The 23,468-nt window shown below is 57.9% G+C and overlaps 1 protein-coding gene across 3 annotated transcripts in view; it reads left to right on the top strand.

Annotated features, from left to right (window-relative positions):
- The first annotated feature begins 300 nt into the window (after positions 1–300).
- The window catches only part of FCSK (fucose kinase), a 40,698-nt gene continuing 17,530 nt past the window's right edge, over positions 301–23,468 (top strand). For 2 of the 3 annotated variants that reach the window (XM_084644611.1, XM_084644613.1), the window contains exons 1-9: positions 301–347; positions 8,959–9,078; positions 11,310–11,461; positions 12,153–12,203; positions 15,950–16,075; positions 16,550–16,622; positions 18,225–18,322; positions 20,092–20,172; positions 22,677–22,796. In XM_084644611.1, the coding sequence (XP_084500737.1) occupies positions 9,000–9,078; positions 11,310–11,461; positions 12,153–12,203; positions 15,950–16,075; positions 16,550–16,622; positions 18,225–18,322; positions 20,092–20,172; positions 22,677–22,796 (780 nt within the window). In that variant the 5' untranslated portion in view covers positions 301–347; positions 8,959–8,999. Of the gene's footprint in view, positions 348–8,958; positions 9,079–11,309; positions 11,462–12,152; positions 12,204–12,405; positions 12,579–15,949; positions 16,076–16,549; positions 16,623–18,224; positions 18,323–20,091; positions 20,173–22,676; positions 22,797–23,468 lie in introns of those variants that run through there. The other variant, XM_084644612.1, reaches the window with a different exon arrangement.

Consider the following 23,468-nt stretch of genomic DNA (forward strand, 5'->3'; position numbering starts at 1 on the left):
AGTCTTATTTTAGGTGAACAATCCTCACACGTGTACAGGACCAGGCCACGAGGGACAGAGCCAGCATGAAGGTGGCACACACTGAGCCAGAACCGTCGGTCGCAGGATTCTCTCTGCCCCAGGTGGACAGGCAATGTGCCCTCTTCCCTCAGAGGTCCAAGCCTGCGGGCTGGGGAATGCGTTGCACCCCGGGAAGTGTAGTTTAGCAACTCTGTGCCCGGCGCTGCCCCCTGCCCGGCCAGGATAACGAACTACAACTCCCAGCATGCACCACGGAGGCGCGGCCGGGGGGGGGAAGGGGCTGAGTTAAAGGGGCAGCTCTGGGAGGCGTCGTCCCGCGGGGGCAGGTAAGCCGCGCCGTGCCAAGCCAAGCCAAGCCAAGCCGGGCAAACTAGGCTCTCTCCCTGCACCCAGGGCAGGCTGGGGACACCCCCGGCGCAGGCTGCTCCCTTCCCCCCGCTGCACCGGGGAGGCGCCTGGGCTGGTGGCGTTTAAGGAGCCACGTTTCCTTGGGCGCTTCAGGCCGGGGCCAGCGCCGGGGGGGGACCCGGCTTCCTGCTCAGGCCCCGCTCGCCCCCGAGCTTGGATCGGCGCCTCTCCCGGCCCTCCTCGGACCCTGCCGCGGGCTGGAGTCGCGCCGCCCGCTGGGGCCGCGTTTCGCCGGACGCGAAGAGGCTTGTGCACCTCTCCTTAGCTGGGGATGGGCTTTCAGTCCCTGGAGAGGGTTAGACTGCCCCAGAGATAGGAGAGCGGGGGAGTGTAAGACCCCCTTGGCTGCACGCCCCTCTCTCGGGCTACACCCCTGTGCCGGGAGCCCTGGGGGGCGGGGGTTGCATACAGACAGCTGGGCCAGCCCTGCCCCTGCTGGGAATTCCCCAGGGAGCTCTCACAGCCGCTCTTGGCTCCTTTAAAGGAGCCAGAAGGGCTCTGGGGAGTCGGGCTCAGAAAGACTAGCTTTAAAGCAACCTGAGCCGGTGCCATGGGGCAGGCATGACATGTAGAGGTGGCCCCCTCGATCTGACGGGCAACTGGCATTCCAGGCTTGCAAGTGTCCATTCCTTACACACAGCCCCGTGCTGCTGCTGTGGGGTGGGGAGCAGGAGATGCTGCTTCCGCTCCCCGCAGACATGCAGGCCTGTGGGTGCCGCTCCCGTGCACATACATGCCGACATATGACTGATGTTCCTTTCGCGTGTGCATCGGGATGCATTCTCTGCACCCCTTACGTTGCAGGGCAGGTAACTATGATATGCACAAACTCACCCTCCCTTCCATTTCCTGGGAGCAGTAACCTATCAACTTTCGTCATGTGTTGTTTAGTTAGACTCTGGAGACCCTTTGCAGCAAGAGTTTCTCATATTGAGTGGGTTTTCCCCCTGATTCTCAGGGCTTATTTTGCAATACATTAAATCCCATTTATTAGGAATGAAAACCCTGTTTGAGGAGCATTTCCAAGCACTTTCTCTAAATTACAGAAAAACCAAGCCTCCTCCAAAGCCCTGTGCCCTGCAGAAGAATTCACAGCAGTGATGGGTGGGTCTCTAGGGTCTACCAGCCCTGCTGTCATCTGCAAGCCGTTTTCAGCACGGTCATTCTGTGGCTGTTCTTGTTCCAATCCATTCTGAAATGCAGCCCAGGGTTTTTACCCTGGGAACAGAAGCCCTGCTCCCAGGGCACCGTTGAAGGCTATTGGAAAGTCCACAGACATGAGATCAAATGGTTCTGCATTATCCCCGGGTTTGCTGACATGCTTGTGGAATCCCGGTAGATCCATGGATAGATTCACTGATGGGAATGTGAACTTGGCCTTTGTTCTCTCACCAGCTTCTGGGTAGGGGAAGACTCCGTTGGGGCAGTTCCTTCTGGTTCCTAATGGAATGGCTGGAGAAAACCACATCTGGATTCACAAGCTGACCCCTCACTGTCCCCAGCTGTTCAGGGCTGGATGTTGTTTATACCCCTCTGTACACCTAGTCAAGGGGAACCTTTCTCTTGATTTCGAGGGCCCATGAGTTCACTCTCTGTATTTATGGGGGAGGGCAATTGCCTGACGTTGAGGGACGGTTAGTGATACGCTTCTCCAACTTGTTACAATTTTGGAACGTCTCATTCACGCCAGCGTCTCACAAGACAGGTCGGTTGTCAGCCAGGGGACGTGACAGGAGGCGGAGCCGGGAGAGGCATGAAATAATAGTAAGTGCCTGCGGGAGAGAGGCAGGGTTTGAAGCAGGTGCTTTTAGAGCACTGGGGAGGCAAACTGTAGCTGTTTGGGAGCAGGGTCTAGTGGGTGGAGAGGAGCATGTAGGAGTCCATGGTTCTGCTCTCAGCGCTGATGCTCCCTCTCTGTGTGTCCTTGGGTTGGTCATGCCACCTCTCTCCGTTTCTCGGTCTGTCAGACAGGGCTAAGCACGTTGAGACCCAGTGGAAGGTGCTATGGAAACAGGGAATATTAACATTTACCTGGGGGTGTGGCTGTAAAAAAGCAACTTCTGGCAGCAGGGGTGGCCCAAGACCAGAGACGATGGAGTAGAGCAGTGGTCCCAAACTTTTGAGGGTCACCCCCCCCCTTACCCCTGTCCATGTTTCCTCCCTCCCGCCAGGAGCAGGGCACCTCTCTGCGGGGGGCATGGACAGAGGCACGGGGGCCAAGGCCCGGGAGTGGGGCAGGGCCAGAGCCACAGCCAGGGGCCGAGGCTGGGAGTGGGGGTGGGAGCGGAGCCACAGGTGGGCCCCCGTCCAGGTGCAGAGCCACGCCAAGGCCAGGCATGGGGCCAGGAGCCATGGCTGGTGGTAGGGCTGGAGCATAGCGGGGGCGGGGCTGGGTGGCGCTCTCTCCTTGCCCCCTGTACCCCCCTGAACATTCCTCCGCACCCCCATAGGGGGTGCACCACACAGTTTGGGGACCTTTGCTCTAGAGGAAGCTGCTGCCGCCACATCTGGCTGAGGAGGCGGCGGCTGCAGAATAAGCCTTCTTGCTGCCTTGTGTCTTGCTCATCTAATGGTGCTTTCATTAGTGTCACTGCCTGCTTTGGTGGGAGCGCGAGTGGGAGGAAGCTCTGCCTGCAGGAGAGCGAATAAGGGACAGAGAAGGGTGCCTGGAGACCTGAGCAGGAGCTGCTGAGCTGATTGCAGAAGTTGTGATGAGATTCTTGGGTGGTCTGAAATGTGCTGCTTTCACCTTTGATCTGCCAGCCAATGTGCTTTGGATTTCTACCAAGCACATTTATTCATAGGTTGTTGATTTGCGAGTTATTGCAATGCCGCGTGCTGGCCAAAACCATCTAGAGGTACATTGGAGGAGTGGGAGGCACTTACACGTGACTGGTGGTGCACTTGCATGCATTTTGTGCATCTCTCTGTGAGATCCGGTGCTTTTGAGCATCGGGCCAGCATCCGAGGTGCTAACAACCTGTATCTTATTTATATAGCACTAGTTGGGTCTGGACCTTCTTGGATTACTTTGTTGGGGCAGGTGAAATCTTGTGGACTTTGTCCGCTTATAATTCAATGACTTACTTCCCTCTTTTAGTCCCATATTTCTTTGCTTTGATTCAGGGAAAATTGGCAGTGACTATTGCAATGTACTGATATGTCCACATAGTGTTTTGAGTGCCTCTGGTGGTATTTCTAATCGTAATACTTCTAGTGCGAGAAATTTCCTGTTGGGCTTTATGACCCAGAATTTTTCACAGGAGGTTTGAGTGTTTCTGTGTCTAGAAAGTGGAGAAACAATAAAGCCTCGTGGTTTCTTAGGACAGGACACATTTAAGGTGTCTATCCTCTTCTGTAGATAAGCTTGTTTTTGGAGGGGATGGTACAATGAGGTTACTTACAATGGTATGTGGCATCTGTGACTGCCAGTAGCAAATATCTCCAAGGGCTGGAGATAGGGCACTAGGTGGGGAGGGCTCTGAGTTACTACAGAGAATTCTTTTCCAGGTGTCTGGCTGGAGGGTCTCGCTCACAGACTCAGGCTCCAGCTGATCACCGTATTTGGGGTAAGGAAGGAATTTTCTCCCAGGTCAGATCGGCAGAGACCCTGGGGGTTTTTCACCTTCCTCTGCAGAATGGGGCACGGGTCACTGGCTGGTTTGAACTAGAGTAAATGGCAGATTCTCTGTAACATGAAGTCTTTAAATCAAGATTTAAGTAACTCAGCCAGAGGTTAGGGGTCTCTTACAGCAGTAGGTGGACGAGGTTCTGTGGCCTGCAATGTGAGGGAGGTCAGACTAGATGATCATGATGGCCCCTTCTGGCTATAAAGTCTATGAGTCTGTGTAGAAACAAATTAAATCTTGTGCTTGCACAATACACTACAGACACAATGTGCAGTACAAGCATTTCCAAGATGGTATAAGATTAAATTTGATTTCTGAGCCTTCTGAATTCTGCGAACCACCTGGGTTTTCCAAGAAACTCCTTGGCTTAGGAGAGAAATCCTTTTGGACATACACCTAGGGAACTGAGCAGAGCCAACCGATCCTCAGTATGTTTTGTGAATGCCAAACACCAATTGAAAGTTCCTGATCTGTTTCATATCGTGATCGGTCTTTGCTAAATATTTACTAGCTAAGAACCTGCCCTCAGAGTTATGAACACCTCTGGAATGAAGGCTGTTCGGAACTCTGAAATGTTCGTAACAAAACATTATGGTTGTTCATTCAAAAGTTTCCAGCTGAACATTGACTGAATACAACTTTGAAACTTTACTATGCAAAAGAAGAATGCTGCTTTTAACTGTCTTAATTTAAATGAAACAAGCACAAAAACAGTTTCCTTTCTTTGTCAAATTATTTTTATTAACTTTCCCTTTATTTATTTAGTAGTTTACATTTAACACGGTATGGTACTGTATTTGCCTTTTTGTTCTTGTCTCTGCTGCCTGATGCATACTTCCTGTTCCAGATGAGATGTGTGGCTGACCAGTCAGTTCATAACTCTGAGGGCTTGTCTACACTGGCAATTTACAGCGCTGTAACTTTCTTGCTCAGGGGTGTGAACACCCCCCGCCCCGAGCGCAGCAAGTGTCAGCACTGTAAAGGGCAGTGTAGTCAGCGCCCCAGTGCTGGGAGCCGCGCCCCTCGTGGAGGTGGGGTTTTTAGAACTTTAGCGTCGCCAGTGTAGACTAGCCCCAAGGTTCTACCGTACTACTGTTGCGTAATGAGGTGCAGTTGCAATGAGTCAAGCCTTTTGTCTTTTATTGGACCAACTTCTGTTGGTGGAAGGTATAAGTTTTCAAGCTACACAGAGCTCTTCTTTGGGTCTGCGCAGCTCAAAAGCTGGTTCCTTCCACCTACAGAAGTCGGTCCAAAAAAAGACATTACCTCCCCCACCTCACCTGACTCATACCCTCACAGCTACAGCAGCACGATAAGCTGCATTTTAGTGGCTAGTGTCTTTGTTGTGCCGTTCGCCTCCACAGCTCTAATTGAAGAGGTATGACCACGCTGACACTATTTGACCCTGGTCTCCGGCACCTAGATTGTATGGCAGATGGGACTCCGTAAATAAGTAGCTAGGTGTCTGTGGCTCAGGCCAGGTCTACACTGCAAACGTACTCTGGTCTAACTACATCACTCAGGGGTATGAAAAAATCCACATCCCGGAGTGACGCAGTTATACCGGCCTAACTGCCAATGTAGACAGCGCTCCATCGATGGGCCCGCTTCTCCTGTCGCCCCTCAACACAGGTAGTGACTTCATTAAGCGCCACAGCGCATCTGCCGCTTTTTAAGTGTAGACCTGCTTTCAGTTATTGCAAGAGAATCAGATGTCATCTGGTTCCCCCCAAAAGGAATCGGCCAAAACTCCTCCACCGCTTTCTGCCGTCTGTGCTTTTATCAAGGAAACGTGCGCTCATGTACATTGCAGGGCCCGTTCTGGCGAGTAATCCACAGGATAGGTGTGGCGTTGGTCACCAGGAAGAAGCAAAACCACTTTTGACAGGCAGCGATTAGGAGCTTTCAGTTGGTGTCTGGCATTCACAGGGGCTCTGTAGGAAAGAGGGTTTTTCCTGGAAGCTGCAAGGACAAGACCTTATCTGCCCTGCCTTGAGATGGCATTTGCAGGCCAGGCGGATGGACAGATTTCCTAGTTTCACTGCAGCATCTTAGGGTCTCAATAGCCTGTAACACGGGGATAGCAGAAATGCAGCCGGTGGGCTGGATGGAATTCTTTGCTGTAGCTTGTGGTTGCCCTTCTCTTCAATAGCGAAGTGAGGTTCAGGGTCACATGTGCACACATACCCGTGCTACATTTTGTGCCGAGCAGCCAGCCGCTGGGGACTAAATATCCCAGCATGCAGTTCTACACCTCATAGCTTGCCCATGCAGACTGCCCCTCCCAGCCTGGAACCAAGCAGTTGGAGACTGCACATCCCAACAGGCAACGTCCCATCTCATCCCAAGTGTGACCCATAGTCTCGATGAGAGCTGGGGCAGTCTGCTTCATCAGCAGGCTCCCTGGGAAGCTGCCAGCGTGGCCCTTGGCTGGGCAAAAGCTGGGTACCCCTGTTGTGAGGCTGCAGGCATCAGGGCTGACCATGCTGGGTGCAGTACAAATACAGAGAAGCAGTCTGTGCCCTGAAGAGCTCACAGTCTAGACAGACAAGACAAAGAGCGGAAGAAAGCCACTTGCAACGCTTTCAGTGCCAGTGTTTTGGGGGATACCCAGTGGAGCAGGCTGCAGCCCTTTAAGGCAACTCCTCCCAGCTGGCCCCATTAAGTTGCCTTCAGCAGGTTCCCCCACTCTGGCAACAAAGTCTTTCAAACCCAAACAGAACTTGGACCAAAACCCCTTCCTGACAGAAGTATTTTCCTCTCAAGCATCTCTGCTGGGGTACAGCCTTCATCCCTGGCATGGAGGCCAGGTCACCCCTCGGTCCTTTCCCCTGGGTTGGGAGAGGTCAGCAGACCTTCCCCTGCTAACATCTTCCCCATTCCAAGGGAAGAGGCAGCTTATATACTGACCTCTTTCCCCAAGCTCACCTTGATTGGCTGAGACGGAGGGGAGCACTGCCCCACCTTACGCTCCAAGACTTCTGATTCCAGGCCCTTAAAGAAACAGTAGCTGGCATTTCCCAGGGATCACTTCTTTTCTCCCAACACCTGCCTTTGCCATTCCCTAGAAACTTGTCTGTTCCTAAACCTCTGGAACAGGGTAGCGTGGCCTCCCAGATTTCCCTCTCTCACCTTAAAGGGCTAGTATACCCCATTACACCTGATCTGCACACAGATTCTTATAAATATTTTAGCTTTTTTTTAACCGATGTGGTTATACCAGCACTGGCCCAAGTGTGGACGCCGTTATAATGGCACAAAGGTGCCTTATACCTTCCCAAACGGGAATGGCTCTGCTGCGATAAGCGCACATACTGGTATAACTGCGTCCACGCTAGGAGTTGCAGTTTTAACTCTTCCAGCATAGTTAAAGCGTGCAACTTGTGTGAGTGGGCAAGCCGGTATGTGACTGCTCAGGGCGCAAAGCAGAGCTCATCAAGCAGGTGGGAGTGGCAGTGACTGCAGACTGCAGCATTTCTGATTCCTGATGTTAGGTGCCATTGAGTGCTCCCTGGGAGTTTTCTCTTCCTCCCAGTGGAAGGAGGCACATTAGAGAGCTTGCAGCTGCATAGTTAAGGTTGAGCTAAGTTTGGCACTTAAAGCCGGGCTTGTTCTGTAGGAAGAACGCAGCGTCTCCTTTCCGAAGGTGCAGCAAATTTCTAGAATTTACAAGCAAATGCATTGATAGAGCTAAAATAATTGCAGCTTGGAACTTGCAGTTTTCCCCTCGTGCCTGCAGTTTGCTCTTGTTCTCCAATCAGTGGGTGATTTTTCCTGCCTGCCCAAAGAGATCCTGAGGGTGTGTCTACACTGCATTGTAAACCCAGGTCTGTGGGATCCAGGCTTGTGGACTTTGTGTTGCCAGCCCCGCACTTGCGCGTCCATTTACCTGGGTTTACAGTCACTGGACCAGGCCTCACAGATATGCTAACACGTCCATACAGCGCTATGCAGACCTGACTCGGGTCTGTGGCATGAGCTGCATCCCCACGGCAATATGAAAGGGCTTGGACTCAAGTCTTAGCAGAACTTGGGCTCTGACCCCGCCCCTTGGAAGGTCCTAGGACCTGGGTCCTGACCGCTTGCTGACCCGTGTCAGACTGATCTGTGTGTGGACAGGAGGGGAGGTTGAGCTCAAATAGGATCTGAGCCTGAGTTGCAGTTTGGACAGACATTTGCAACCTCAGAACAGGTTTTACCCATTGCTGAGCACAGCTTGTCTTTGGCTAAGCCGTGTTCCACACTGGTTCAGCTGTATCCACCGCCAACGACGGGTCACTTTTGCAGCCTAGATAAGAGCATCCGTTCTCCAGGCCACTGCGTCCGTTCAGAGAGGACCTGGTGGATGAGAACTGGGCTGGAGACACTCATCTACGGGGCCAGTTGATTTCACAAACCACCGTCGGATGGGAACAGCTTTGGGTCTCTCCTAACCTGGCTTTGAACAGCGCCCAGACATGAAAGACTGGGTTCCCGTCACCTGAGCCGTGCCGTCCCCCTGCCTATTTAATCGACTAGCGTATTTATTAAAGCTCCTGCCCCAGTTTCTGCTCAGATCCTAACCCTCCCGAGCCCCCAGCGGAGCCAGTCACAAAGTTTCCAGCTGGGGGTGCCATTCTGTGAGAACCAGCCGTGTATAGAACGGCCTCCCCGTTGCGTCAAGGCTGCTGCACCAGCCGGGGACTTTCACGTCTCCTCCTCAGGTAAGGTTTATCTGGCTAATGGCTGTTGGGAACCAAAACTAGCCCTGTGTGGCTGCAACTCGCCAGCCTCATGCAGCCCTCCCTCACCAGCACAGAGGGGTCCCCGATCACAGCCAGGCCCTGGCCTGTTGCACAAGGACTTGCAAGGGGTGGGTTAGTGATGGGGAAGTGCTGCAGTCTTTGCGTCCCTTGTACAGAGCCAGCCGTGGCGCCAGGCAGAGAGGCCCAGTGCACCTGGATGGCGCCGAGAGGGGTGGAGTGGACCGTCATCGTCCTGACCTGCCAGCACAAGGACAGCGTGAGTGCATTCCAGAAAGGTAAGTGGGGCGGCTCGCGTCCCAGGGGCCCGGTGCTGACACACAAGCATCCCAGCTGGGGGCGGTTCCGAGCCCTCAGAGCTGTTTGCAAATCTGGGGATGGACTTGGGCTTTCTGTGGGACAAATAGCCCTGGCCAATGCCACGCGTAGCCCCTTGTATCCCAGCCCTGGGCTCCCGCCCGCCTTGGCTGTGCTGGTGTCCCCCTGCTGTCCCAGCCCCGGGACCCCGCACACAGCCCTGATGCATTGAATTCCTGACTCACAGCCCTGCTCCCCAGGCTGTTCTACTCCCGGGATCCGCACATGCAGCTCTGCCAGGGGAATCCGCCCCGGCTGCTCCAGCCCTGGGAGCCCTGCTCACCCTTGAGCCGTGCCAGAGCCTAGAGCACTCTCAGAGACACACTGGCTCTCTCTGTGCTGAGATGGAGTGTCAAAATGCTCCGACTGGCACGGCTCCTTTAACCCCCATTCCCATGCCATTGGGGCAGGGCATGGAGGGACAGAGCCATACCCAGGAGCATGGGCTAGGTGCTGGCATTCCTGGTGATGGGCGCAGGAGAAGAGGTGGCCGTGTGTGCTGTGGCCACAGGGCAGGGATAGCCATGCGGGTGAGGTGCAGGACTGTGGCTCTGGTTATCAGCACAGGAGAAGGCTGCGGGTCAATGTGCTGCTCGGATGTCACATTCTCCATGCCTGGTGGTTCAGCCTGTGGGGGGCCCCGTGGCTTTGCCTGGCCCTGCGTGGGAGATCGGGCTGCAATGGGTGGGACCTAGGCTGGACCGAGTAGCCTCGTGGCTATTGCCAGGCAGGGACTCATGTCCCAGGGCCAGGTCCCATGTCTGCCCTTGGTAGGTTTGGATCCCCGGCTATCCAGGCCCTGGAGGAGTCCAGGCCCCACCGTGGCTGGGTGACAGGTGAAGGGAGACACGGTCCCTCGGTGCCCTGCAGTCCTGCAGCACAGGGAGCGACCCCCCCACCCAGAGAGGGGCTCTTCCTCTCGGGAGGGCCCTGCTTCACCCTCCACACACTGTGTGGCCCAGGGCTGTAGCGGGCAAGGATGAGCCTGTGCAGCTGGAGATCCCCCACCACCAGCAGGGGTCAGCCACGGTCTGACCCATAGAGATGGAGCCATGGTCCTGCAGCGCCCCCCCTCCAGCCTGGTCACTCAGCATGCCCCTGCTTCTCTCACCCCAGCCTGGTCACCCTGCGTACCCCTGCCCCCTGTCCACCCCCCCACACCCCCCGGGGTCTGGTCACTCAGCATGCCCCTGTTCCCCTCAATCCTGGTCACTCAGTGCACCCCTGATCCCCCCCCACATCCTGGTCACTCTGCACACCCCTGCCCCCTCTCCACCCCCCCATACACCCCGGGTCTGGTCACTCAGCATGCCCCTGTTCCCCTCAATCCTGGTCACTCAGTGCACCCTTGATCCCCGCCCCACATCCTGGTCACTCTGCACACCCCTGCCCCCTCTCCACCCCACCCCCCGGGTCTGGTCACTCAGCATGCCCCTGTTCCCCTCAATCCTGGTCACTCAGTGCACCCCTGATCCCCCCCACATCCTGGTGACTCAGCGCACCCCTGCCCCCTCTCCACCCCCCCACACACCCCGGGTCTGGTCACTCAGCATGTCCCTGTCCCCCCCAATCCTGGTGACTCAGCGCGCCCCTGATCCCCCCCACATCCTGGTCACTCTGCACACCCCTGCCCCCTCTCCGCCCCCCCACCCCCCGGGTCTGGTGACTCAGCGCGCCCCTGTTCCCCCCAATCCTGGTCACTCAGCGCGCCCCTGATCCCCCCCACATCCTGGTCACTCTGCACACCCCTGCCCCCTCTCCGCCCCCCCACCCCCCGGGTCTGGTGACTCAGCGCGCCCCTGTTCCCCCCAATCCTGGTCACTCAGCGCGCCCCTGCCCCCTCTCCACCCCCCCACCCCCCCGGGTCTGGTCACTCAGCATGTCCCTGTCCCCCCCAATCCTGGTCACTCAGCGCGCCCCTGCCCCCTCTCCACCCCCCCCACCCCCCCGGGTCTGGTCACTCAGCATGTCCCTGTCCCCCCCAATCCTGGTCACTCAGCGCGCCCCTGCCCCCTCTCCACCCCCCCCACCCCCCCGGGTCTGGTCACTCAGCATGTCCCTGTCCCCCCCAATCCTGGTGACTCAGCGCGCTCCTGATCCCCCCAATCCTGGTGACTCAGCACCACCAAATGCCCCTGCTCTCGTTTGCTAGAGTTAGAGATCCGGTGGCGGCGGGGCGTGCTGGGCCCACACCCCCTCCTGCTGACTGTTGAGGACCCCACAGCACGTGTGGGCAGCGGTGGTGCCACCCTCAATGCCCTGCTGGTGGCAGCCGAGCACCTGAGCGCCAGGGCAGGCTGCACGGTGAGTGGTGCGGCACGACGGGCTCCGGGCCGTGTCCGGGCGGCACCTGTGCTAAGTAGCTGCTGGGTGTGCAGCTCCGGTGCCCCCGTCTCCCTGTCCAAGGCTGTGCCGGCCCTGGAGGGGCCTCCCCTTCCGCCCCACTCGCCCCCAGGCGAAGGGCATCCCCTCCCGCAGCCCATGGAGCTGGGAGCCCCAAGGCATCCCCTCCCCCATGCCCGATTCAGCTAGCCTGCCCCTGGGACCAGCAGAGGCTGCCTGCCCTGGGGCTTGGTACCTTAGCACCATCCAGTGCCCTAGGGGACCCCCAGCTACAGGGCGCTGTAGCAAAGCAGAGCTATAATACCCTTCGCTAAGGCACTATAGCTACCCAGGTGGGCTACGGTGACCCCAGCCCCCTGCCCACCCACTCTTGGGGGCCATATCTGGGGAGCAGGGGCAGCTCCGGACCAAGATCCAGAGGAGCCTTGCTCCAGACGAGAGCCCAGGCTAGCCCTGCAGCCGTGTGGCCAGATGGCAATGGCAGGAGGTACTGAGGCCTGGCTGGTAGGTGCCCTCAGCTCTGTGGCCCCCTAAAGCTGGCATAGGCTGTTCTGGGTTATGTTCTGCTGGAGGAGGGGACGCTGGTCAGAACTGCCCAGTCTTGGGGCTGGTTCCCCAGCTCGGCTAATGGGTTCCCTCTGCGCTCCTCCAGGTGGTCACTGCTGATGTCCTGCGCGAGGCCCGGATCCTCATCCTGCACATGGTGAGAGCCTGGCGGGGCAGGGCAAAGGCCTGCTCTACAGTGGTGGGCAGCTTTCACCCTTTCCCTCCTCCCGGGGCTGCCAGCCTGGTGGCATCATGAACGCCAGCCTGGCTGCTGGTGGCTAGTCCTCACCTGGGGAGGGTGGGACATTGGGCTGTCCCATCCAGCTGCCACCTCCCTCATCCAAAACTCCTACCTCCAGGGCACATGTCACGTTACCTCCCACCATCAGCCCCTCTGGCAGCAAACCCAGCCGACCTGGCACTGAGAGGGGAGTAACAGCCCAGCTCTGCCTCCCAAACCTCGGAGCACGTTGGTTCCAGGGACCATGCAAACCATTGCTAAATGCTACTGCGTGTGCATGGGTCACTGCAGGTAATATTAGTCCCAGGTAGGTCCTACGGGGGTGAGGGGTGAACCCCAAAGAGGCTGGGACCAGATCGGGTACATCCCCCACTGATAAAATCAAAGCCTCCTGGTGCATAATCAGCTGAATACAAGCTGCCAGTGTGACACTGTGGCCAAAAGGGCTAACGCGATGCTGCGATGCATCAAGGGGAATCTTGAGTAGGAGCAGAGAGGTTATTTTACCTCTGTGTTTGGCACTGGTACGGCCATTGCTGGAATCCTGTGTCCAGTTCTGGTGCCCACAATTCAAGAAGGATAGTGATCAATTGGAAAGGGGTCAGAGAAGAGCCACGAGACTGTCTAAAGGGTTAGAACAACGAGGAGTCCTTGTGGCATCTTAGAGACTAACAAATTTATTTGGCCATAAGCTTTCGTGGGCTAGAACTCACTTAGAAAATCTTCTGTATAGTGATAGACCCCAGGAGGTCAGTCTGTTTAGCTTAACAAAGAGACGGGTAAGGGGTGACTTGATCACAGTCTGTAAGTACGTGCATGGGGAAAAAAGATTTAATAATGGGTCTTCAGTCTCACAGGGAAAGGTCTAACGTGATCCAAGGGCTGGAAGTTGAAGCTAGACAATTTCAGACTGGGAATAAGGTGTATAGTTTTGACATGCGTGCAGGAGTGAAATCAGGAAGGCCAAATCACACCTGGAGTTGCAGCTAGCAAGAGATGTTAAGAGTAACAAGAAGGGTTTCTTCAGGTATGTTGGCAACAAGAAGAAAGTCAAGGAAAGTGTGGGCCCCTTACTGAATGAGGGAGGCAACCTAGTGACAGAGGATGTGGAAAAAGCTAATGTACTCAATGCTTTATTTTGCCTCTGTCTTCACGAACAAGGTCAGCTCCCAGACAACTGCACTGGGCAGCACAGCATGGGGAGGAGGTGACCAGCCCTCTGTGGAGAAAGAGGTGGTTCGGGACTATTTAGAAAAGCTGGACGAGCACAAGTCCATGGGGCCGGATGTGCTGCATCCGAGAGTGCTAAAGGAGTTGGCAGATGTGATTGCAGAGCCATTGGCCATTATCTTTGAAAAGTCATGGCGATCGGGGGAAGTCCCGGATGACTGGAAAAAGGCTAATGTAGTGCCCATCTTTACAGAAGGGAAGGAGGAGGATCCTGGGAACTACAGGCCAGTCAGGCTCACCTCAGTCCCTGGAAAAATCATGGAGCAGGTCCTCAAAGAATCAATTCTGAAGCACTTAGAGAAGAGGAAAGTGTTCAGGAACAGTCAGCATGGATTCACCAAGGGAAGGTCATGCCTGACTAATCTAATTGCCTTCTATGACGAGATAACTGGCTCTGTGGATGTGGGGAAAGCGGTGGACATGTTGTTCCTTGATTTTAACAAAGCTTTTGACACCGTCTCCCACAGTATTCTTGCCAGCAAGTTAAAGAAGTATGGGCTGGATGAATGGACTATAAAGTGGATAGAAAGCTGGCTAGATTGTCGGGCTCAACGAGTAGTGATCAATGGCTCCATGTCTAGTTGGCAGCCGGTATCAAGTGGAGTGACCCAAGGGTCGATCCTCGGGCTGGTTTTGTTCAATATCTTCATTAATGATCTGGAGGATGGCGTGGATTGCACCCTGAGCAAGTTTGCAGATGACACTAAATTGGGAGGAGAGGTAGATATGCTGGAGGGTAGGGATAGGATACAGAGGGCCCTAGACAAATTAGAGGATTGGGCCAAAAGAAATCTGATGAGGTTCAACAAGGACAAGTGCAGAGTCCTGCGCTTAGCATGGAAGAATCCCATGCACCGCTACAGACTAGGGACCGAATGGCTCGGCAGCAGTTCTGCAGAAAAGGACCTAGGGGTTATAGTGGACAAGAAGCTGGATAGGAGTCAACAGTGTGCTGTTGTTGCCAAGAAGACCAATGGCATTTTGGGATGTATAAGTAGGGGCATTGCCAGCAGATCGAGGGATGTGATCGTTCCCCTCTATTCGACATTGGTGAGGCCTCATCTGGAGTACTGTGTCCAGTTTTGGGCCCCACATTACAAGAAGGATGTGGAAAAATTGGAGAGAGTCCAGCGAAGGGCAACAAAAATGATTAGGGGACTGGAACACATGAATTATGAGGAGAGGCTGAGGGAACTGGGATTGTTTAGTCTGTGGAAGAGACGAATGAGGAGGGATTTGATAGCTGCTTTCAACTACCTGAAAGGGGGTTGCAAAGAGGATGGATCTAGACTGTTCTCACTGGTAGCAGATAACAGAACAAGGAGTAATGGTCTCAAGTTGCAGTGGGGGAGGTTTAGGTTGGATATTAGGAAAAACTTTTTCACTAGGGGGGTGGTGAAACACTGGAATGCGTTACCTAGGGAGTGGTGGAATCTCCTTCCTTAAAAGTTTTTAAGGTCAGGCTTGAGAAAGCCCTGGCTGGGATGATTTAGTTGGGGATTGGCCCTGCTTTGAGCAGGGGGTTGGACTAGATGACCTCCTGAGGTCCCTTCCAACCCTGATATTCTATGATTCTATGACAGTGATGGCAATTATCCATTGTAGCAATTTACCAAGGGGCATGGTGGATTCTCTGTCACTGACAATTTTTAGCTCAAGCTCGGCTGTTTTTCTCAAAGCTCTGCTCTAGGAATTATCGTCACAGGGGCAGGTTGCTGGCCTGAGCTAGACAGGAGGTCAGACTAGCTGATCACAATGGTCCCTGCTAGCCTTGGCATCTGTGAATCTATATGAGGAGCTCCTCCCCTTGTCTCCTGCCATACCACGGCTCTGCTTTCCTTTGGCAGCTGCTGCCATCCCCTGCCTTCCACGGGATGTGTTTGGAGCCATGGGACCCTTGGGCGGACGGGTCACACAATCCATGCTGCTGGATGACACCCCATTAAGTTGTGAAGGACCCAGGTTTATTCCACTCCCACATATTCCAGGGCCCCATCCCTGGGTCTCCCCTGCCCTCTCAGTGCAGCAGGGCAATAATCCCCTCCTAGGGCTGGAGTCTGCTGCCCTTTACATGGCACCTCTCAAAGCCACCAAGCGTTTCAATGCTGCTCCAATCCCAAGCCCTGGACTGTTCTATCCGCAGCCTGGCTGCAGACGCAGCTGCCCATGCCTGTCTGACCAGCCCCTGCCCCAGCACTCAGCCCAAGAAGGGGCGCACCTGCTCATGGGGTTCCAGGCAAGGCACCCAGGGGGCATCTGATGGGGTGTGACATTGCTGGGAGTGAGCCAAAAGGCCCAGAGGCCACAGCTCCTGGGTCAGAGGGGGGCTTGGGGCCAATTCTTTTCTCCACAAGGCCTGTCGCAGGACGGAGCCTGTCACCCTCCCTGCCCGGTCTCCAACTGACCAGTGCTCCGGCTCTTTCTCCCATCAGGGCCGTGACTTTCCCTTCGATGACTGCAGCCGAGCCTTCACCTGCCTCCCCGTGGAGGACCCTAATGCCCCAGCCGAAGCGCTGACCTGCAACCTGGACAGCCTGCTGGGGACCATGACGCAGCAGGTCAGTGCCAGGCAGGGGCAGGAGGAACCCCTGGCCAGGCTCCTTTAGGAGGGCGAGACTGGGCCCTATTCAGCCCATGACCATCTCATCCTGGTCCTAGCAGGCACTGTTTTCTCGCCATCCTCATCCCCAGGGCCAGGTCATATAGCACATTGGGGCCTGGGTCTCCCCATCTCTATGGCAGAGGGGGCAACCACAATTTATTCCCACAAGCCTATGGAGGGACCCCTGAACCCCTTGCCCGGGGGCAATGATGAGATCCAGCCAGGTAAAGTGTGGGCGCCCCCTGCTGTTGAGGTTAGGAAGGCCAGACAGTAAATGGCTGCCTATCTCCCTTCTGCCTGGCCTGCGGCGTTCTGGGGTTGGGAGGGCACGTATTCCAGGCCCTGTGCTGATCTCCTGGCGCTGAGATGTGCAGCCCAGGCTCAGGTCCCAGTGGAGCATCCTCACCTCCTTTTGTGTGTCCCTCTGTAGCTGTGCAGGGGTTCCCCGCCGGGAGTGTGGGTCTGCAGCACCGACATGCTCCTCACCGTTCCCTTGACAGCAGGTACGTGCTCGCCCTGCGCCGGGGAGGGGATCCGAATCAGAGCGGGGCACAGCTGGGGAAATCCAGCCCAATAGCCAAACCCAACCTGGGCAGGGTGTAAGGGAGGGCTCCATGGGGCTCTAAGGTGCGGTAAATCCTGCTTCTGGCACCCCACAGGGACCCTGGCGGTGGAACCAGTGTTGCTCTCCTGAGCCAGGGGAGGCTTTGGGGGCAGTGTACAGGAGGGTCAGAGAATTCAGTGCCCCATGAGTCCTTTATTTCTCCCTGCTGGGGCCTCAGCAGTCCCCGGAGGGCTTGCGTTGGGTGGCAGTAGCCACTGCAGAGTCACTCTGAGGCCTGAGAGAAGAGGCTTGGCCGACAGCTGTCCTGGCCTCTCTGCGCTGCCCCGCAGAGCACAGGGCAGAGCCCCTAGGGAGGCTGTGTCTGATGGGTGCAGCAAACGGCACCTGGGCACCTCTGCCCTGCGGGCCTGCAGCTAACAGCAGGAGGCAGTTTGGAGCCCTTGTTCCAATGAGCTCTGGGCATGACCTGGTGCCACTCAGCCCCTGGCTGTGGTAGGACCCAGTGCTCTGATCCTCGCAGCCAGGGCTCTCCACCTTGCAGGGACAGGTGCTGTCGGCCTGGGGACTGGCTGGGGTGACGGCGTATGTCTGCACACCACAGAGGGCCAGCCTGTCTCCCAGGTGGTCCCCAGGTGAGCGCTGAGCACCTCGTGGGTGCATCAGGGCAACCTGATGCGATGGGACCACCGCAGGCAAAGCAGGGTTGTGACCCTGCACCTGCTCCTGCTAGGGCCCAGTGCTCCAGTCCTCCCTCGCCTCTGTCCCAGCGGGCCTGAGCCATGGGGCTTCCCACCCACTGACCCACGGCAGGGGCTGTTGGTGGGCGGCTGGCGCTGGGAGGGTTGAAACAAGTGCCCCTGCAGCCTGTGTTGTGGGGTCTGGACTGCAGTCGGCTCCCCACTGCCGGCAAAGTGTCTCTGGGGAGGGAACTGGAGTCCCCCATCCATGGCTGCAGCGGCCTGGGGCAGGGGTATTGGTGTTAACAAAGGGGATCCCCCATATGGGGAAGGGCAAGTGACTCCGCCCCCTGGGAGAATCGGGGCCAGGCTGGGGCATGCAGGGTGAGGGCTCTCAGCTCAGTATGGTCTGCGTCCCCAGTGCACCCCTAGGCTGGGCTTGTCCTGCATCCCCTTCTCATCCAGCAAGCCTGGCTGCAAAGTGCCCAGGCGCAGGCCTGCCACTGCTGGGTGCCCAGACGCCCATGCAAGCCAGGGAGTGCTAGAAGTGCTCAGTGCCTCCAGGGTTGGCCAGCAAGCCCTGGAGAGGGCTTGGCGTTTCTGAGCACCGATCTGGGAGCTGGGTGCCCGGTGGCCCCGCTGCACGTGCCTGGGGTGCAGTCGGGGCATATGCATTGTGGAGCATCTATAGCGCCCAGAGCTCAACAAATGGCGCTCGGCCCCTCCAGCTAACCTGGGAGCCTTGCTTCAGTGCCGCTCTCTTAGCGACGAGCCCCCAGTCCAGCCATGCCCATCCTGCCAGCCCCGCCTTGGGTGTGAGGTGCCCGGGCAAGGCGGCACTGGTGTCTGCTCCTTTCTCTCAGAGATCGACTGGGAAGGGTTCCAAGGTGCCAAAGTGATCTCCGTGCCGGGGAGCGTCTCGTATGCCAGAAACCACGGCATCTACCTTGCTGACCAGCAGGTACGCTGAGCCCAACACTTAAAGGGGCGCTGAGCCCCAGACAGTATGCTGGCCGTGCTCCCGCTCGCCCCTCTTAAAGGGGCGCCGTGCCCGGGGCAGTGCTGGCCCCTCTCCTAAAGGGGCACCGAGCCTGGGGCAGCGGACTAGCCAAGTTCTGTTTGTCAGCGTTCACCTGGTGATCTCTTGCTCTGTGATCCCTCCTGCGCAGCGCCAGGAGTGGCTGGGTCGAGGGGCCCAGGACAGAGGGCCAGCCTGTCTGTTCCCAGGCCACAAGCAGTGGGGAGGGAGCTGTGATCTGCCTTCCCCTTTGCCCGTGCTGCCGTGGGGGAGACTAGGCTGTCGGACTGCACGTGGCCTGCTGGAGCCACCACCGAGGGGTGGCACAGACTGGGGGGAAGTGCCAGTGAAACGTTCTGCCCTGAGCTGCAGGAGGGCCCCTGGAGAAGCCCCGGAGGCTCCGTGGCCCGCTGGATTCCTGGCTCTGCTCTGTGGCTACCCCCCAGCTCGGTTAGTGCCAGCAGGGACAGAAGATGGGCTGGTGGTGTCAGGACCCTGCATCTAACGCCTTTCCCCTGAGGGCTGTCCTCCAGCATACCCCCTCTGGGCCCTGTCTCTTGGGCCATGGGGTCCGCACTCAGGGTCTGAGGCGGGAGGAGGGCTGGGCTGCCCCAGGGTTTTCCCATGGGCTTATCAGCTAATGTGGGTACCCCCTCCGCAACTCTGAACCTTTCTGAATGGGGCTCTAAAGCAGCCGGGGGAGGTGCAGGCACTGGTGTGCTCATGGCTTGGTCCCTTGCTCTGCCCTTCAGCCAGGCACAGATTGCTGCCCCTGCTGCTTGCTAGCAGCCTGTGAGCTGAGCCAGCCACTGCCTGGCCCCCGCCAGCTCTGCCAGCTCCACCGCGGCTTCCCATGCAGCCCTTGGGGAACAGCATCCCGAGCCTGCTTCTCTGCGGCTCCCCGAGGGCGCCCAGCCCAGGATCGCATTCGGGTGCAGGCTTCTTGCCCACGCTCAGCAGTGAGTTCAGGACGTGCCTCGAAGCCTCGGCGGGCCTTGCCGGAGGGGGTGTGACGCTGCGCCAGCGGGGAAGGCTCCATTCTCCATTGCCGATTCGATTCCCTAGGCCAGCCGGGTCCCCTGGCTCCTGCACATGGCAGACGGGATCTGCTGAGAGGTTCGAGCAGGCAGCCCTGGAGCTCTGGGATAGGCTCTGGGGAGCAGCACCCATGGGCACAGAGCAGGCCCGCGGGCAGAGCAAATGGGCTTCCAGGCATTCCCAGGCTCATGGGTGCTGCAGGGAGATGGCAGGGCCAGCCAGATCTCCACTTGGATGTCTCAGTGCCACATCTGGGGTGGCACGATCCCCAGGCTGGCATGTGTGATGAGTTACCAGGATGCAGGATGGCAGCAGCACTCCAAGAAGGTAGGGACACGGACCTCCGAGTGAGTCAGCTACCCCACAGGGAACTGAAGCAGCTGGGTCCTGCCCACGGGGTGCTTTGGGGACTGGCATGCTAGGCCCGCCCCTCCCCCTTAACAACCCTACTGTGTGTGGAGCCCATCTCTGACACACGGTACCCTGCCCCAGAGCTCGGGCTGCTCCCAGTATTGGGAGAGGTTGGGAGGCAGATGGCCAAGCCTCTAGACTGGTGGCCCCCAAGGAGGCAGGCTCCATTAGCCAGCCCTGGCCATTCCCTGGCTGCTTTGCTGAATTGCACAAGGCACCTGGGAGCCGCTGCCCGGAGCTAACGGGGCCCTTTTCTCTTGCAGGGGTTTGTGCGTGACATCATCTACCAAGGCCCGGAGGCCCGGATCCAGGAGTGCTCTGGGCCAGACGGGAAAGTGCCGCTGGTACGTCCCCTCCTTGGTTCATGAGGAGCTCGCACCAGGGCTGCAGACGGGGAGGAAGGGCTGTGTAACTCGGCCAGCTGAAGGGGTGTAGCTGGGGTGGGGGGTTCTGCATGAAGCAGGATGTATTTGGGCTAACAAGCACAGCCAGATCCTGTTTGCCGTAGATGCTGCTGGGGTAATTACTGGACTCGTGCCTAGAGGCCTCAACCAAGATCAGGTCCTCGTACAAACACCCAGCGAGAGACAGTCCCTGCCCCGAAGCCCTTCCCACCTAACAAGATAAGGCAGACGTGAGGCAAACAGGCCCAGAGAGGGGCGGGGACTTGCCCAGGAGGTCAGTGGCAGAGCCAGGACTAGAACCCAGAGCAGGGCTTGATTCACTGTTTGGTTGCTGGCCCCCGCAGACAATGGCTGGTGAGGAGGAAGGAGAACAGCATCTCGCTCCTTTCACCAGTAGCCCTCACAGCGCAGGGCTATACCATTGTCCTCCTTTTACAGATGGGGAAACTGCGGCACAAGGCGGAGTGAAATGGTTTCCCCCCCAGCTAGTAGCAGCTCTGGGACTAGAACCCAGGTCTTCCAGTCCAGTGCTCTGTCCCCTGGGCCTGACTGTCCTCCCAGCTAGGGTACCTGGGCAGCTCCTAGTTCCTGGGGATCCGACGCGACGGAGGGCTAGTGGGAAAGGCCTGCAATAGGGCGCCGGGGGCAGGTCCTGTTTACTAATGTGTTGGGACACTGAGTGCTAAGGCCGGTCGGAGGAGGAGGCTCTGAGCCAGGACTCCTGGGTTGTGCTGGGTGACCCTGGATGAGGCACTCTGTTCCGTGCACAGCCTCCTGGGGCGGACAGGAGAGGTTAGCACGCTGACACCTGCATGCCTTCCGCTATCCGTGCGAGTCAGGGTGTGATGAGCCCCTGTGGAGAGAGAGGCCGAGCGGGACACCGCTGCAGAGAGGGGCAGTGGCTTGCCCCCGGAGAGCTGGCACTTGGGCCTGTTGAGAAGTAACGGCCCAGCTGGAGCTGGGGGAAGGGCTGGGTGTATTGGTGAAGCGGTTGGGTTCAGCGCTGCCCTGATGGCTTTGTTAGGGTCAGACCAGCGTGAATCTGGCCTGGCCTCGCAGGCCTGGGCCTTAGCCGCACAGGTCAGATCCAGCTCTGACCTTCCCTAGAGTCTGCTTCGGTCCTGCCCAGAGGAAATGCAGGGCTGTCCCTGGGCGAGCTCCCTGCTAATCCTGCTTCTGCTGCGGGAGACAGGACAGAGAGCCAGATGTTACAGGCCAGGGTACCATGGGGTGCCTGCTGCCTGACCTGAACGAGCCAGGCCACCCCAGAGCAGGGTGACCAGACAGCAAGGGTGAAAAATCAGGACAGAGCATGGGGGTAATAGAGGTCTGCGTAAGACAAAGCCCCGAATATTGGGACTGACCCTATAAAATCGGGACATCTGGTCACTCTACCCCAGGGGGACACAGCACCAGCCCTTTTAGAGACAGTCGCTCCCCTGTCTGGGCTGCAGACTGTGCTCTGGGCCTGGGGCAGGATCTACCCCACAGCCTCCTCCCAAGCTGAAGACACCATGGGCTTGTGCTGCCAAAACTGCCCCATGGGCCAAAGGGAAGTCGCCACCAGCAGGGCCAGATTAAGGCGGGCACTTTAAGGGCTGTAGCGCGGGGCCCTGCCTCAAGGGGGGCCCCCCAAAACTAAATCACAGGCAGTGATCTCCAGGGCGCTCAGGCCACTCCCAGAAGTGGCTGGCTGCTGGCATATCTCTGCGGCCACTGGCCAGGGCGGGGGCAGCTCCACGCACTGCCCCTGCCCCCAGCACTGTCCCCGCAGCTCCCGTTGGCTTGTGGGTGCGGACAGCACACAGAGACACGCTGTCCCACTCCCTGCAGGGGCGTGCAGAGATGTGCCAGCAACCAGCCGCTTCCGGGAGTGGCGTGGGGCTGTGGCAGGCAGGCAGCCTGCCTGAGCCCTGCTGCGCCACCGGCCGGGAGACACTTACCACAGGCAGCTCCCGGCCGGAGCTTGCACCCCACACCCCCTCCTGCCCCCCAACCCCCTGCCCCAGGTCAGAACCCCCTCCTGCACCCAAACTCCCTCCCTGACCCTGCATCCCCTCCTGCACCCCAATTCTCTGCACCAGCCCAGAGCTCCCTCCTGCACACAAACTCCTTCCCAGACCCCGCACCCCCTCCTCCACTCCAACCCTCTACCCCAGCCCCCTCCTGCACCAAACTCCCTCCCAGGAAAAAGACTTGTATACAGGGGCCCCACAAAGCCAAATAGCCCCGGGCCCACAGGAGCGTTAATCTGGCCCTGGCCACCAGCCACCGCCGGCAGAAGGGTTTAGCATCGGTAACTCTAGGGGGTGACATAATCACACACCAGTGGGCAGGCCTGAGTCTGCCTACTAGAGGCAGCAGTGAGCCGCTGGGACACTCTACATGGCCCCCCAGGCATGAATTGCAGTGACACCTCCACCCAGCCGGCTTTGTGATTTCAGGTGTGCGGGGTCGTCTTCTTCTCCTCGGAGACCGCAGAGCAGCTGCTGGCCACGCACGTCATCCCCCCTCTGGATGCCTGCACCTACCTGGGCCTGGATTCGGGGGCCCAGCCCATCCAGGTGATGCTCTCAGCCATTTGCCAGCTGAAGGGATCCCCTCATTGTGCCATCTGGTGCCAGCCACAAGGAGGGCCACCGTCACCTCTCCATAGCTGTCTAAAGCAGTGCCAGGGCAATCAGCCCTTCCTTCCCCCCAGCAGATGGGTCTGTTGGCACAGGGGCAGTGGGAGGCCCTGGAACCACCACCACAAGGGGTTAAATCATCCCACGCTGGCATCGGGTGACCAGCAGGAGACACTCTGTGCGTGTGCAGGATCATGGCTGATCTTACCTCCCCCAACTCCCTGTGGTGCAGACCTCTCTGCACCCCACCCCCAGCCGAGCAGCAGGGTGTCCCCCGGACAGTCTGTCCTGCAGGGAGTCGGGTCTCCGGGAGTGCTGCGGAGGCAACACACAGCTCTGGGGTCCCTTTTATCCCTGCACCCCAGAGCTCCAGAGAACCCCACCATCCTGTGCTCCAGACCCCTGCAGCAGTACGAGCTCGCCCTGCCACCTTCTCCCCACAAGGCTGCCCCATAGGACTGTCCTGAGGAAAGTGTGACAGCCCCCTACCCTCGCCCTCCATCCTGCCATGCCTGGGGCTGAGGACAGAAGTCATCCTACTCGCCCTGCAGCCCTCTTTGCCCAGGGAGGGGCAGGGCAGAGCAGAGAGATGCCTGCTGTCTGTGCCAG

This window comes from Lepidochelys olivacea, assembly GCF_965140295.1.
Source record: "Lepidochelys olivacea isolate rLepOli2 genome assembly, chromosome: 12".
Lineage (NCBI taxonomy): Eukaryota > Metazoa > Chordata > Testudines > Cheloniidae > Lepidochelys > Lepidochelys olivacea.